General features: G+C 47.3%; 1 protein-coding gene across 4 annotated transcripts in view; it reads left to right on the forward strand.

Moving 5' to 3' along the window:
* Positions 1-5397: 5397 nt before the first annotated feature.
* Positions 5398-15848, forward strand: part of Csnk1a1 (casein kinase 1 alpha 1) — a 33612-nt gene continuing 23161 nt past the window's right edge. For 2 of the 4 annotated variants that reach the window (XM_048331068.1, XM_048331069.1), the window contains exons 1-3: positions 5398-5596; positions 5750-5856; positions 14614-14740. In XM_048331068.1, coding sequence (XP_048187025.1) covers positions 5474-5596; positions 5750-5856; positions 14614-14740 — 357 coding nt within the window. In that variant the 5' untranslated portion in view covers positions 5398-5473. The remainder of the gene's footprint in view (positions 5597-5749; positions 5857-14613; positions 14741-15848) is intronic. The other 2 variants (XM_048331070.1, XM_048331071.1) reach the window with 1 other exon arrangement.

Below are 15848 nucleotides of genomic sequence, written 5' to 3' on the forward strand. Positions count from 1 at the left end.
ATTCCTTCCTGTCAGGACAGAGCTCCAGCATTTCATATATCACACCACAAGACCGTTCCGTTCAGGCAAATCAGGGAAAGCCTCTGGCGTTATTTCAGACTAATTCTGGGAAGGAAGAAGGCTGGGAAGCAAAGTTGGCTGGATTTTCATTGTTGAATCCATGTAAACGCCATTTCCACCTTTCCCACTACGAAAATCTAAGCAAGTGTTTTTATTTTTTAAAAAAAAGGAAGCACAGAGGTCATTTAAGTCCTGTTCTGCTCTCACCTCCAGAGAAAGCTCTACTGAAAGCTAAGGCGAAATCACGGCCTTGCTGTATAGTGTTTTTTAAAAAGAATGTACTTCCTAATCTCTTCTAATTTGGGAGTCTCTCCTAATTGCTTCCTAATTATCTCTTGCTATGCTCACTGTCAGAGGATCTAATTTTCCTCATAGTTTAGTTTGAGGCGCACAGCTGAGGATTTGCCAATAGAATATATTTTCCGTTGATTTTAAGAAGTTGTCAAATGAAAAGAGCACATTTACATTGTTTCCTTGCTTTTACAAGTCGTCTTTAATAAATAACAATATTTTTTAAGTTAGAATCTTACAATCTGACTTTTCTTCCTTTTTTTTTTTTTTTGCCAGTCCTGGGGCTTGAACTCAGGGCCTGAGCACTGTCCCTGAGCTTCTTTTTGCTCAAGGCGAGCACTCTGCCACTTGAGCCACAGCGCCACTTACAGCTTTTTCTGTTTCTGTGGTTTTGAGGAATGGAACCCAGGGCTTCATACATGCTAGGCAAGCTCTCTACCACTAAACCACATTCCCAGCCCACAATCTGACTTCTCTTTTCCTGAAATCTAGGACGTGTGTGTGTGTGTGTGTGTGTGTGTGTGTGTGTGTGCTGGAGCTTAAACTCAGGACCTTGCACTTTCACTTGGCCTTTTCCTTCGAGGCTGTTGCTCTATCAGTTGAGCCTTGGCTCCACCTGTGGCTTTCTTGCGGTTTCATTGGACTTAAGAGTCTCACGGTCTTTTGCACTGGGCTGGCTGTGAATCAAGATCCTCAGATCTCAGCCTTCTGAATAGCTAGGATTAAGGCGTGAGCCACCAGTGCCTGGTAAGGGAAATATATAAGGAAAACTCACAACTAGAAGTCAGCTTTTTTTCTTTTGCCATGTTGGGGCTGGAACCCAGAGCCTTGTGTGTGCGGACTATTTAGGTCAGACACATATCCTTATGCTATTTAACCTATCCCTTAAGTGATCAACTGAAAGGAGTATTTGGTTTATTTTCTCCTATGTTTATCAATTAAATCAATGTCTACTATATTCATATTAGTTCCACAGGTTTCTGTGAAACTACTCTGTAAGTTGCACTTTAAATGTACTGATGATTTAATTATCTAGATATTCTCTAAATTTTCCTCAAGGTCTGAAATTTTTATCCCGTCCTTTTATCCCTTTCCTTCTCTTCCTTTCCTTTCTTCTTTTTTCTCCTGCCTTCCTTCCCTTCCCTTTACCATTCTTCCCTTCCTTCCACACTTTTTTTTTTGCCAGTTGTGGGGCCTGAAGTCAGGGCCTGAGCACTGTCCCTGAGTTATTTTGCTCAAGGCCCGCACTCTGCCACTTGAGCCACAGCGCCACTTCTGGCTCTTTTCTGTGTATGTGGTGCTGAGGAATTGAACCCAGGGCTTCATGCATGCTAGGCAAGCACTCTACCGCTAAGCCACATTCCAGCCCCCTTCCCTGCGTTTGCAGTACTGGGATTGGGACTACCCAAGACCTTATGCTTACTTGGCAGGTGGTTCCACAAGGTGCGCCATACTCTGTCCCATACTCTTCATTATATTTTTAGTGAATCAATCTAAGTACCAGTCATTGTTTTGGTACATTTGAAAGACTCCTTCCAGTATAACAAAGCAGATTCTGGTTCAGTAAGTACAGAATGATTTCTGATTTTAAAATAGCAGCACCAAAAACAGGCAATTCTTCATTTGCTTAGGATGAAACTTACTGCAAATGATTTTAGAAGGCTGAGTCATAACCAACACCAGAAGTGATATTTTGTACATTAACAAAAAAAAAAAAACCCAAAAAGGTTTGCCCTTCTCAAATCTAATAAATTTAAATCTTAAGATGGACTCAACTTGAAATCACATCTTAAAAAAAAAAACATTGTGGGATGTTTTAGTACATTTAGTGCCTTGTTGGCGCTGGAACAGTGTTGCAACAGAAAAGAGGTAAATTAGGATACATGTTAATGTGTGTGTGTGTGTGTGTGTGTCAGATGAATTCACTAGAAATATAGCAAGAATTAGTGGATAAAAAATGTTGACTTTGAGAAAAATTTAGGTCACCTAGTTCAATCACCATACACTTGAAATGCAATTTACAAAGTGATTTTACATACGTTATGATATACAAATACAAATACTCACATCGCTATAGAAATACATCTCCCATGGAATCTGAGTTAGAAGCATTTCTAAGGTTCTTTTTAAAATTTTATTAATGGGTCCCAGAAGTGGGATTTAATAGGCTTATAACAATCCCACTTGAGCCAGATCTTGAGAATCACCAACTTAGTTTACTCCATGTACCCTCTCCCATACCATACCAATAAAGCAATTCGTAATGCCACAGCAAGACAACCTTCAACCTTCATACATATACCCTACATTCTTCTGGAGAATTCTTCAAGGTGAGGAATTCATTGGATTTTGGATGACTATGAAAACACGTCAGTAGGAAAGCTGTTATTTCTGGAAACCTCACAAAACTTACATATGAGGTTAGGGTAAAAATTTAGACTGGATTTAGGGGTAGACAGCTCTAAATTGGCAAAAGAAAAAAGTGCTTTAGACAGAGTAATCATACTGATTTGCCCCGGGTTTTTGTCATGGTTGTATGGTTTAAAAAAACAAAACCTCACACTATACTTTAGGGAAGTTTCTTCCCATTTGGTCATAATGTCTTTTCAGGTAAACTGGACTGGAAACAACTCAACCAGCTTTCAAAGCTGTAGGTAAAACTTCATTTTTGGAAGTGGTGCTGTGGCCCAAAGTGGTAGAGCACTAACTAGCCTTGAGCAGGAAAACTCAGGAGCGCCCAGGCCCTGAGTTCAAGCCTACCAAGGATTTCCGCTCCCCCCCCCCCCCCAAAAAAAAAGAAAAGACCTCTTACCATCTTTGGGGATGGGGACGTGGCTTTGTGGTAGAGGACTTGGGTAGCATGCACGAAGGCATGAAGGCTTGGGTTCAATTCCTCAGTACCACATACACAGAAAAAGCCGGAAGTGGTGCTGTGGAGAGCGCTAGCCTTAAGCAAAAAGCTCAGGTGCCCAGGCCTTGAGTTCAAGCCCCAGGACTGTTGAAAACAGAAAAAAAAGCTTCATTTTTTTCCATTTTAATTTCAATGCAATCAGCTTATCTAGGGTTGGTTCTGTTTAAGTGCTTGCAGCTGAGACTAGATTTACATGACCTAGAGCAGCAAGCAAGGGCCTCTCTCTTGTGTCAAAGTTTGTAAATGGAAACGAGGTCAGGACTGGCCCTGTGGGGGGGGGGGGGGTCGTGGGGCTTGGACTCGGGGCCCGGGGTGCTGTCCCTGAGCTCTCTCGCCTAAGGCCAGTCCTCCACCGCGTGGACTTTCTGATTTTACAGACTCGGCTGCCCGGGCTGGCTTTGAACCAAGATCCTCAGCCTCCGCGTGGCCGAGCAGCTGCGAGGCGGGCGTGACGGTCGGGCTCCAACTCGGGAAGGTTACCGCGTCCAGGCCTCCCCGCTACCCATCTCCTCTTCCCGACATGTGGGCCACGACGGTCGTTTTCAACGTAACCAGGACGCAGCTCACGGGAGTCTTTTCCTTTTCCGGGGGGACTCAGCGACCGACGCCCTTCAGGAAGCGGCTCTAAGCGGGGCTGGGCCTCGGGGATCAAGAGAGGGCCGGGGCGCGGGGGGCGGGGCGGGGACCCGGATCCCCGAGCGCGGCCCCTCGGCCGGGCCCGCATCCCGGGGGGCGGGGGAGGAGCCCGGAGCGCAGCCCCACGGCCGGGCCCGGATGGGGGGGGGGGCGGGGGGGAGGAGCCCGGATCCCGGGGGGCGGGGCAGGGGCCCGGATCCCCGAGCGCAGCCCCTTAGCACGGGCGCGGGGGAGGAGCCCGGATCCCGGGGGACGGGGGAGGAGCCCGGAGCGCAGCCCCTCGGCCGGGCCCGGATCCCTCGGGGGGGGCGGAGCCCGGATCCCGGGGGGCGGGGCGGGGACCCGGATCCCCGAGCGCGGCCCCTCAGCCGGGCCCGCATCCCGGGGGGCGGGGGAGGAGCCCGGGGCCCGGGGGGCGGGGCAGGGGCCCGGATCCCCGAGCGCAGCCCCTCAGCACGGGCGCGGGGGAGGAGCCCGGAGCGCAGCCCCTCAGCCGGGCCCGGATCCCTCGGGGGGGGGCGGATCCCGGATCCCGGGGGGCGGGGCAGGGACCCGGATCCCCGAGCGCAGCCCCTCAGCCGGGCCCGCATCCCGGGGGGCGGGGGAGGAGCCCGGAGCGCAGCCCCACGGCCGGGCCCGGATCGGGGGGGGGGGCGGGGGGGGGAGGAGCCCGGATCCCGGGGGGCGGGGCAGGGACCCGGATCCCCGAGCGCAGCCCCTCAGCCGGGCCCGCATCCCCGAGCGCAGCCCCTCAGCCGGGCCCGGATCCCCGAGCGCAGCCCCTCCCTCGGCCGGGGCTCCGGCGGACGGTGACGGCCTCGCCCCGAGCGGACGCGGGCCGCCGCCGGCCGGCCGCTCCCGTCTCCGGCCCGGGGGTCCAGGGGCGGCCCTCGCCCGGGAAGCCGGCGGCGGCCCTGGGCGGCTGACAGGCCGGGCGGGCGGAAGTGGAGGCGAGCCCCGGGCCCGGGAGCGCCGCCGCCGCCCTCGCCGCCGTCGCGGCCGGGGCGCGCCTGCGCCGTGGGGCGGCTGCGTGGTGACGCACGACGTGGGGCGCGTGGGCCGGGGCGCTCCCGAGCGCGGCTCCGCCCTCCCTGCGGCAGCCGACCCGGCGCGGCTGGCGCCGGAGAGCCTTTTCCCAGAGTGCTCCGCGCCGTGAAGAAGCGGCTCCCGGGGACCGGGGGCATTTTGTGTCGGCCGGAGCCGGAGGAACAAGATGGCGGCGGCGGCGGCGGCGGCGGAGTGACCGGGCTCCCTCCGGGCCGAAGCCGGCGGCGGCTGCGTGGCCGTCGCCCCCACCTAGCCGCGCCTCGCCTCGCCGGGGGCCCGCGGCGTCGCGGTGAGAGCGGGCGAGCGGCGGCCCGGCCCCGGTCACCGCGGCCCGGCGGCGGCGGCGGCAGGCGGCGGCGCGGGAGCGGCAGCGGGCGGCCGCGATCGGCTCTCCCGGGCCCGGCCGCGCCCCGGCCCCTCCCGGCGCGTCCGCGTCTCCCGCCGCCCTCGCCCCCCCCCTCCGCCCCTGCCCGGTGAGGCGTCGTCGGGGCCCCGGCCCGGGCCTCGCCGCGGCGGTCGCGCTCCGCCATGGCGAGCAGCAGCGGCTCCAAGGCCGAGTTCATCGTCGGGGGGAAGTACAAGCTGGTGCGCAAGATCGGGTCCGGCTCCTTCGGGGACATCTACCTGGCCATCAACATCACCAACGGCGAGGTGGGGGTGCGGGGGGATGGGGGGTGGGATCGGGGCGCGCGGCGGGGGGATCGGGGCGCGCGGCGGCCCCCCCACCCCCCCCCCGGGCCGCGGCGGAGGCTGACCCCCGGCCCTCTCCCCTCCCTTCCCCTCCTCCCCCCCCCCCCCCCGCAGGAGGTGGCGGTGAAGCTGGAGTCGCAGAAGGCCCGGCACCCGCAGCTGCTGTACGAGAGCAAGCTCTACAAGATCCTGCAGGGCGGGGTGGGCATCCCGCACATCCGGTGAGTCGGGGCCCCCCGCGGCCCCCCACCCCCCCCCCCCACCACACACCGCGGAAATGGCTGCCCTTTTGTTGTGTGTCTGGGTCTGTCTCTGTGTGTGAGTGTGTGTGGTTCCAACATGTCTTCCTCCTCCGCTTAGAAAATGGCGGAGGGAGCGACGTGACTCGCTCGGCGCGCCTGCCCTCGTCCCCGCGTGGGCCCGCGCGGCCCTCCCCGGGCCGGGCCTGGAGACCCGGGGTGGAGGAGGGGGGGCGGCGGGGGGGGGGAGGGAGGGGGGAAGCAGGGGTCCGCGGCCCGCGTGACCCACCCGTGGGGACCTCGGGGACCCCCCCGGGCCGGGGTCGGGGCGCCCGCGGGGCCGCCGCGCTCCCCCACGGCGGGGTCAAGCTGCCGTGACCTGTTGAGCCACCTCCGCGGAACCCCGTCCGGTTCGGCGGACGCGATCCGAAACCGGAATCCGGGCGGGTTTCATCATCATCGGCATCGTTGTTATTATTATCATTATTACTGTTATTGTGAAAGCAAAGACCTGATCTCCTCAAATGGCCAATTTTATTCCCGTGAGCTGGAGCGTCGGGTTTGGGGCTTTCGTGGTCAAAGAACCCCTTTCTAGAATAGAAACTAAAATGCAGCTGAAAGCCCAGCCGCTCTCTTAACAGTGCTCAAAAGATATTTTCTATTCCAATGTCTATTTTTACGAACATGGAAGTGCTAGAGGAATTCAAGCTGTGGAAACGGCCAAAATAACGTACGTGAAAACAGCCCAGTGTGATCTTCATTTCTAATGGAGAAAGTGCAGGGTGACGACATGATAAGTGATGGATTCTCGGGAGGAAAATTCCAAGTTTATCTCTGTGGCAAAAGTTAGTACGAAAACCGAGATGATCCATCCACACTTGAAATTCGTAATAATTAAAAAAGAATGTCAAGCAATCAGGATCCTGGCTTCTTATTGTGTGTTTCCCATCAGTATTGTGTTCCCAAGGATTTTCTCTAGTTTTTACTTTTGTTCATTTTATTTACTTGTTTTTTGGTCGGTGGCGGGGCTAGAGGCCTGGGCACTGTCCCTGAGCCCTCCTCCTCGAGGCTAGCTTTCCACTCCTTGGGCCACAGCACTGCTTCCTCCCTAGGATTTCTTAGAGGTGTCATCATACGTTGTAAGGGTATTTGTGTCTGATGCCTTTCATTTAGCATCATGTTTGGGGAGATCCGTGTGTGTTGGGAGATGGATTAGATTTCATAAATGGGGTAGGATTTAATATACTTGGAGAATTTTTTCTGAACATTGTCATTTTCAGCGCTAAACTCAAGAACATGCTCTTTCATCTGGTAGTTTTTATTTAAGGACAGCGCAGGCAGCAATAAGGGCCATGAGTAATATACTGAATAAGCACATGAATAAATGAAATTAACTGTGAGCAGACTGGTAGGTGCCTATTATAAGATGGTAAGTGCTGAGAGTTATGGTAGTTACAAACTGTCTGTAGGTGATGTAAGGAGATAATCTGTCTTTCAGATTAAAGCTTCCTAGAAGAGAAGGTTGGATTTCAGGATCTGGCTGTAGGGAAGAAAGCTTGGGGAACTGGTTCGGGAGGCCATCCGGGAAGAGTGGCTTCTGGGAGTGGTTGCTAAAGCAGAATGGTAATTGGATGAGTGAAGAAAGTGCATTTGTCGTGGAGGTGGTTTGGTGAGCTACGTGGAAACGAAGGTGGTTCATAGGTCGTAAAGTGACTGTGAAAGCACAGTTTTCCAACTCATTGGTATAAAGGACAGAGAATTACATCAACATTTTTGTTTGACTGGCAACGCTTTCCCAACTTTCTAGTTTGTTCCCTACTATTTATGCATTACTGGCTCATAGTACATACTTAACAAATATTTACTTGAAAATATTGAATTAAATTGGCAGTTTACTGTTGACTAGTTTAAAGAAGTATTGTTAGTCATTCGTTTAGAAGTGTTGACACTATTAAAATTACCCAGGCGCTAGTGGTTCATACTAATCTTCAGGAGGCAGAAATCTGAAGATCACAATTCAAGCCAGCTTGTGCAAACAAACCTGAGTGACAATTACCTCTATTCAACTAGAAAAAAATACCCAATTTCCTACACACATCCTATCAACACACACACACACCTACACCTGTTTGTAGGATTTGCTTTAAGGAACTTAGGGATATCCTAAACAAAATTAGCCTGTATAGCCTTCCTGTGTACTGTGAGGGATCTGTGGTTAAATAGAAGCCTAGCCCCCAGTATAAAGAGAAAAGCTGAAAGAGGATGCTATGAATGAGTCCTTGCAACTTGTGAAAAACATCTGGAAGCTCCTTTAAAATTGCTCTTTCTGTTGTAACCCTCTTAGGCAACAGTGAGACATAATTACCAACCAAGTGCTAATACAGTCATTGCAGTTAGATACTGGGAGTTTGACCTCTAGATCCGCATGTGGTATTGAGTAGTGATCTAGGGCCCATTAGCTATAAAATAAGAAGTAATTTTAGTTTTCTAATTTGGGTTGGAAAGGAAAGTACAGGGTGGCAGAAAGGCATGGGGGGTGGGGGTGGGGGGGTCCAGCCTTGTTCTGCTGGGGAAACGAACTACTTGTTTGCTTTTGTGTGCCCAGCTTCTGGCCAGGTTTTGTTTGAAAAAGGGCTCCTGACTTCTTGCCTCGTTGGGCTTCGATTTTTCAGTTCTGGGATTTTTAAGACCTGTTTTCAGAGAATATCAGCTAGAAAAGCTGACAAATACCACGTATGACTTAAACATTTTAGCAAGGTTCTGGTAAACCATAGGTTGACCAAGACCATTTGAAGTAATGTAAGAGGTGTGCTTTTATAGAGAAATCGTGAATAAAGAAGATGGTGGGAATGTAGAATTGCTCCTTTCTTGTTAACCACAACTCTTTTTCCCTGTCTGAATGTGAACTCTTCTAGAAGTTAAGATAGCCAACTCTTACTCTAAGTTATTGAAAGCGACTTAAATTTCACTCTTTTGTTGTCAGAATTAAGCATACAAGTGATAATGTAGTACTGTTATGAGAGAACAAAAACGATAACTACATTTTATGTCTTCAAAATCCATTAAAGAGGGCTGGGAATATGGCCTAGTGGTAGAGCGCTTGCCTCTATAAATGAAGCCCTAGGCTCAATTCCCCAGCACCACATGTATAGAAAACGGCCAGAAGTGGCGCTGTGGCTCAAAAGGCAGAGTGGCTAGCCTTGAGCAAAAAGCAGCCAGGGACAGTGCTCAGGCCCTGAGTTCAAGGCCCAGGCCTGGAAAAAAGTGTGTGTGTGTTTTTTTTTAATTTTTTAAAAAATCCATTAAACTCCACTTAGATGCATGAGAAATGGATTTTTATCTTGATACATGACTCGATTCATACTATTCTAGAAGTACTTTATATTGGTTTACTTAATAATATAATGCCAAGTAGCATTTTTGAGCTGGACAAGACTCCATTAAGCCATTGAATTCCAGAAGAGTTACTAGAGTCTTATCACTCCATTCTCCTGGCAGCCATTACCCACCTATATGTCAAGGTCACTTCATGCCTGCTCATAGACTCTCTTCTCATTCTATGCTCAAAGAACTGTTCTTTGCTTTGGTCTCATATTGAGATATTGAAAAGCTCTCCTGTAAGTGTAAGTAACCTAAGCTAGGGATGTAAATCAATTGGTGGAGTGTTTGCTTAGCACACACAGGCCCTGGGTTCAGTCCCCAGCACCCTACAAAAGTTAATGTGATTTATTAATGCACATTATGTAACTAGAGGTTAATAATTTGGGATATTATCCCTTTAAACTCATAGATTATAGTTTAAGAGGATTTTTTTGTTTGTTACTTTGTATCTTGTTTGGAGTAAATACTTGGGAACCCATGTGAAGTATATATGTTTTTGTCTTTACCTGTCATGGGGCTTGAACTCAGGTCCTGGGGTGCTGTACCTTAGCTCTTCAGCTCCAGGTTGCACTCTACCACTTGAGCCACAGTGCCATTTCTGGTTTTCTGGTGGTTAATTGGAGTTAAGAATCTCACAGACTTTTCCTGCCTGGGCTGGCGTAATCCTTAGATATCAGCCTCCCGAGTAGCTAGGATTACCAGTGTGAGCCACCTTTGCCCAGCAATATGTATGTTTTTACTTTCTTGGTTTTAGTCATTTTTAGACACCATTTTCTGTCAAATAAATTAATTATACCTGCTTAAAATATTAAGGAAGCTTTTTCTCATGGTCTGAATGTTTAGTAAGGAATTTTTAAAATTTTTATTATCAAACCTGATGTACAGAGAGGTTACAGTTTCATATGTTAGGCATTGGATACATTTCTTGTACTGTTGCCTTGTCCCTCATTCCCCCCTCCCCCCTCCCCCCTTAGTAAGGAATTTTGCAATCAAGAATGCTGTGATCCTCAGCACCGCACATGCACAGGAAAGTCAGTCAGGCTTGTAGGTCTGTCTGTTAGTAGAAAACATGCTTAGTATGTAAAGGCATTGAATTCAGGTCTCAGAACTTCCTCTCTCCAGTCTATAATCAAAGGTACTTACATTGATAGAATTAAAAGACTACTCTCCATTTCCTGTGCAGTAGTTTGTTCTTTTGAAGTTTAATTGTAATCATTACAATACTGTAAACTAAGGTTTCATGTAAGTGTGCCAGGGTGGTTAATTTGCCTGATCACATAGCTGTTATATGATTATGTAGATCTACCTCCCATTCAGCTATATACAGTGGTTCCCCAAATTGTGCCACAAATTGGATCCACATTAGGATCTTTAAGAAAAAAATTGTCAGATGAATTCCAGGAAATAGAAACATGGGTTTTGGTGGTGGTGGTGTTAGTGGCAGTGTTTTTTGTTTGTTTTGTTTTTGCATGGGGTTTTCTTTTATGTGGGGACAAAGGCACGGGAAGGGAGGGAGGGTGAACAAATGCAGTCGTGCTACTCAGCATAAACTATGTGGAAAATGAACTATGTAAGGAGGGGGTGGGGACTGAGTGAAAGCCAAGGAAGGGATGACATTGTCCAACAAAGAAATGTACTCATTGCTTGACTTATGAAATAGTACCCTCTCTGTACAATAATACCTTAATAATAATAAAATGCTGTTTTTTTAAAGAAAGGAAAAATTGTCACCTGATGTTTTAATTCGATTGGTTTGGGGTTTGACTTCGCACCTTTTGTTAAAGTTTTGTTTCAGCCTTGAGGTTTGAGCTAGGAGCCTCATGCCAGTGCTCTCCTGCTTGCTCTCTGTATCAAGACCTGCAGCCCATTAGAATGTGTGGTTTTCAAGGCACCCTAGTGGTTTGGGTAGGTAATTGCACCAGGAGCGAGCTCATCTGAGGCTCTCAGCCCGCAGTCATTTTCTCTGTGGCCGTGTAATGGTCTGTAGTATCTGTGTGTGCCATATCTTGTATTTTTGAGAAACCTCCATACTGAATCCCATAATAGTTCTTTGTTGATATAATCTTAGTGTAGTGTTGAGTTGCATTTTCTTTATGGTTAAGCATTTGGGACATTTTTTTTCCTTAGAGAACTATTAATTCACTTACTCAGTTATTAAGTGGTGTTTTCTGGGGCTTGAACTTGGCTTGGTGCTGTCCCAGACCTTTCTTATGATTAATTGGAGATAAGAGTTTTCATGAGCTGGTTCCGGTGGCTCACACCTGTAATCCTAGCTACTGAGGAGGCTGAGCTAGGAGGATCATAGTTCGAAGCCTAGGCAGAAATGTGTGTGTGAGACTCTTATCTCCAATAAACTACTCAGAAAAAGCTGGAAGTGGTGCTGTGGCTCAAGTGGTAAAGTGTTAGCCTTGAGCAAAAAGACACTCAGGTACAAGCACCCAGGCTCTTGAATTCAAACCCCAGCACCAGCAAAATAAAAGGTTTCTGCTGGGGATGGCTTCAAACCACAATTCTCAGATCTTAGCTTCCCAAGTTGCTAGGATTACAGAGTGAGTGAGTCACTAGCACCCTGAGATTATTTGTGCTTTTACTATTTGGTGTTATTACCCTTTTAAATTTTGGCTATTAATCCTTCTTACATTGAATAACTGGTGAAAATTCTCCCTATTCTTTGAATTGTCTGATTTTGGTAATTGTTTTGATTTTTAATTTGATGTGCCACTTATTCTTGGTTTCTGGACAATTGGGAGTCCTAATCGTCAAACAATTATTTACGGCATAAAATTTCCCTGTAGTTTTCTGTTTTAAAGTTTCAGATCTTGTAAGTTCTTTGATCCATTGAGAGTTCCTCTACAGAGTAAGAAGGTAGGGGTCACAGTTTGAGTCTCTTGAAATTGCAAAGTCAGTTTTCTCCCTGCCATTGGTTACATAGGTTGTCTTTTCTCTGGTAGACATATGTTACATTGTTTACTCCTTTGTCAAATACAGCTGTAGCTGCTTGGTTTTATTTTTAAATCTTCTGTTGTATTGGTCTTGAGATGCTTTTGTGCCACACTATCAAGCTGCTTTTGTTACTAGGCCCTGTAGCAAAATTGGAGGTCTGGGATCATGATGTATCTAACATTGTTCCTTTTACTCAGAATTGTTTTTGCTATTAAGGATCTTTTTTATGCTTTCATGGATTTTTCTATTTCTGTGAAGAACAACTTAAGGATTTTGATGGGTATTGCATTAAACTTGTAGGTTACTTTTGGCAGTATGACTATTTTCCTGATAGAGCACAGGAACTCTGCTGGGTGTATATGTGTATGTGTGTGTCTCCAGTTTATTGTAGATTTTGATTTTTCATTGGTTAAATTAATACCAAGGCATTTTATTATTTTTTATTGTGAGTATCGTTTTTCTTATTCCTCAGACTGTTAGTTTTAGTTTTTGCTAGTTCTAGAGCTTGAACTCAAGGCCTGGGCACTGTCCTGGAGCTTCTTTTTACTCCAGGCTAGCACTCTGCCTACCACTTGAGCCACAGGGCCACTTCTGGCCTTTTCTGAGTATTTCACTGGAGATGAGAGTCTCACTGACTTTCCTGCCCACGCAGGCTTTGAACAACACAATCCTCAGAGCCTCCTAAGTAGATAGGATTAAGTACCCCGCTTGTTAATGTTGGTATAGAGAAAGCTACTTATTTTGGTTGGTTTTATGCCCTGCTAACCTTTCTGAAGGTATTTCTCAGATCTAGGTTGGTTTTTGTTTGTTTTTGTTGTTAACTCCATAGGGTCTGCTTAGCATAGGATCATTTTATTTGCAAATAAGATAATTACAATTTTTTCCATCCCTACTTGGATTCCTTTTCTAAGACCTGGCTTATTGTTCATAACTGTTTTTTGTTGTTTTGTGCCCATACTGGGGCTTGAACTCCGGGCCCTTTTACTCAAAGCTGGGGCTCTACTGTAGGAGCCACACCTCCACTTTTGTTTTTTGCTGGTGAATTGGAGATGAAAGTCTTTTGAGTTTGTCTGCCAACCTGGAGACAGCTCTCAACCTCCAGAATAGCAGGGTTACAGTAGTGAGACCAGCACTGGGTTTTAATTACGTTCCTTGTATTCTTAATTTTTTCTCAATGTTTATAAAAGGTTGTTAGGTTAAAGGGTTTTTTCTGTGGCAATTGAGATAGTCATGTGGTTTGTTCTTTGTCCTATTTATGTCATAAATTTTATTTATTGATTTATGTATTTGAATCAATTTTGGATTCCTAGGAAGAATGAAGCCTACTTGGTCACATTGTATGATTGATTGTTTGATCTTGTGCCAGTTTGGGGGGCTTAACTCAAGGTCTGGGTATTGACAGAGGTGGGTCTTTTGGGGGTTTTTGCTCAAGGATAATCTTCAACCATTTAGCCACAGCTCTACTTCCTCACCTTTTGGTGGTGAATTGGAGGTAAGAGTCTTACAAACTTTCTTGCCTAGACTGGCTTCAAACTGTGATCCTCAGATTTCAGTCTCCCAAGTACTTAAGATTACAGTTGTTTGCCACTAGTGCCCAGCTGTGACCTTTATTACTATGTGTTGTTCAGTTTTGTCTGCAAGAAATTGGTTGAGAATTTTTGCATTAGTGTTCTTCAATAGATGGATCTCTCTGATTGTATTTTTTGTGTGTGTTTTTAGTGTTGGGGATTGAACCCAAAGACTTTTGTGGACTAGACAGGAGCTCTACGACTGGAGCTCTACTGTTCTGTCCCCTACAGAACACAGCCCTGTGTCACTGGACAAGGCAGCTTGTGTCCATCTTCAGCCGTCCGCCTGCACGCCCCCCCGGGGGGCTGGCGAGCAATTATATTGGGGTCAGGCAGAATTACAGGACACTGTACGCTTGAAGCTGCTCTCCATACTAATAGGAGAAAAAGATGTAGCATAGCTTAATGTTTTTTTACATTAGTTGTATGACCAAATGAGATTGATACATCAGACTAAATAAAATAATACTATTAAAATTAATGTTACCTTTTTATTTTACATGTGGCTACTAAAAATGTAAAATTACATATGTAGTTGCTGGGAATGTGGCATCGTGGTAGAGCGCTTGCCTAGCATGCATGAAGCCCTGGGTTTGATTCCCCAGCACCACATAAACAGGAAAGGCTGGAAGTGGTGCTGTGGCTCAAGTACTAAGAGTGCTAGCCTTGAGCAAAAGATGCTCAGGGACATTGCCCAGGCCCTGAGTCCCAGGCCCCAGGACTGGCAATAAATAAATAAATGGCCAACCAAGAAGGGAAGCTGTCTTCATCCTAAGAGTGAAAATCTGTGATAATATAATCACAGTTCATAAACATGTTTCATTTTCCCTTTTTCTCCTTTTACTAGGTGGTACGGTCAGGAAAAAGACTATAATGTGCTAGTCATGGATCTTCTGGGACCCAGCCTGGAAGACCTCTTCAATTTCTGCTCAAGGAGGTTCACAATGAAAACTGTACTTATGTTAGCTGACCAGGTATGTGGAATTTTGACAAAAATAAAAGCTGAGAATACTACTATAATTTAAGCATTCATAAAATCATACTATTATCCCATATAGATATGACTTAACTTTGGAAAAGCAAGAAGGGTTTTTTATGTTTTGTATTTTGTGCCAATCCCAGGCCTGAATCCGGGGCCTAGTACTGTCCCTGAGCTTTTTTGTTTAAGGCTAGCAGTCTACCACTTGAGAGCCTACAGCTCCACTTCCAGCTTTTGTGGTGATTGATTATAGATAAGAGTTTCATGGACTTTTCTACCCAGGCTGACTTTAAATTAAGATTCTCAGATCTTAGCCTCCTGAGTAGCTAGGATTTTAGGTGTGAAGTACCAGTGCCCAGCAGAAAACAAGATACTTATACTCTGCTATTATAGAGTGTGTATTCAAGTGTGCAAATCTAGCTTGTAAATATTCTCCAATGGGAATAAAACTATAAATATGTTTAAGCCCCTTTTTAAAAGCTAGGTTTGTCTGTGTTTATTTTTTCCCCGATCCTGGAGCTTGAACTCAGGGCAAGAGTGCTGTCCCTGACCTTTTGTGCTCAAGGATAATGCTCTACCACTTGAGCCTAGCTCTACTGCTAACTTTTTGGTGGCTAACTAAAGAGCCTGTGTACTTTGTTGCCTGGTTTGGCTCCAAACAGCCATCTCCAGATCTCAGCCTCCTAAGTAGCTATGATTACAGGCATGAGCCATCAGCACTTGGCTGTAAGCGGTATCTTTTTGTTTATTGAGTATCCTGATACATGCCTGTCATCTCAATATGCAGTAGGCTGAGAGAGGAAGATTGAAAGTTTAAGGCCACCTTGGAGTATATAGTGAGGTGCTGAACTAACTTAAGAGGTTGTTCTCTTCTTTTCCCCCCAGCCACAGATGTTTTTTTTTGTTGTTGTTGTTGTTGTTGTTGTTGTTTTGAGGGTTTTTTTTGGCCAGTCCTGGGGCTTGGACTCTGGGCCTGCGCACTGTCCCTGGCTTCCTTTTGCTCAAGGCTAGCACTGTGCCACTTGAGCCACAGCGCCACTTCTGGCCATTTTCTGTATATGTGGTGCTGGGGAATCAAACCCAGGGCCTCATGTATATGAAGC

This window comes from Perognathus longimembris, chromosome 22 (genome assembly GCF_023159225.1).
Source record: "Perognathus longimembris pacificus isolate PPM17 chromosome 22, ASM2315922v1, whole genome shotgun sequence".
In the NCBI taxonomy this organism is placed as follows: domain Eukaryota; kingdom Metazoa; phylum Chordata; class Mammalia; order Rodentia; family Heteromyidae; genus Perognathus; species Perognathus longimembris.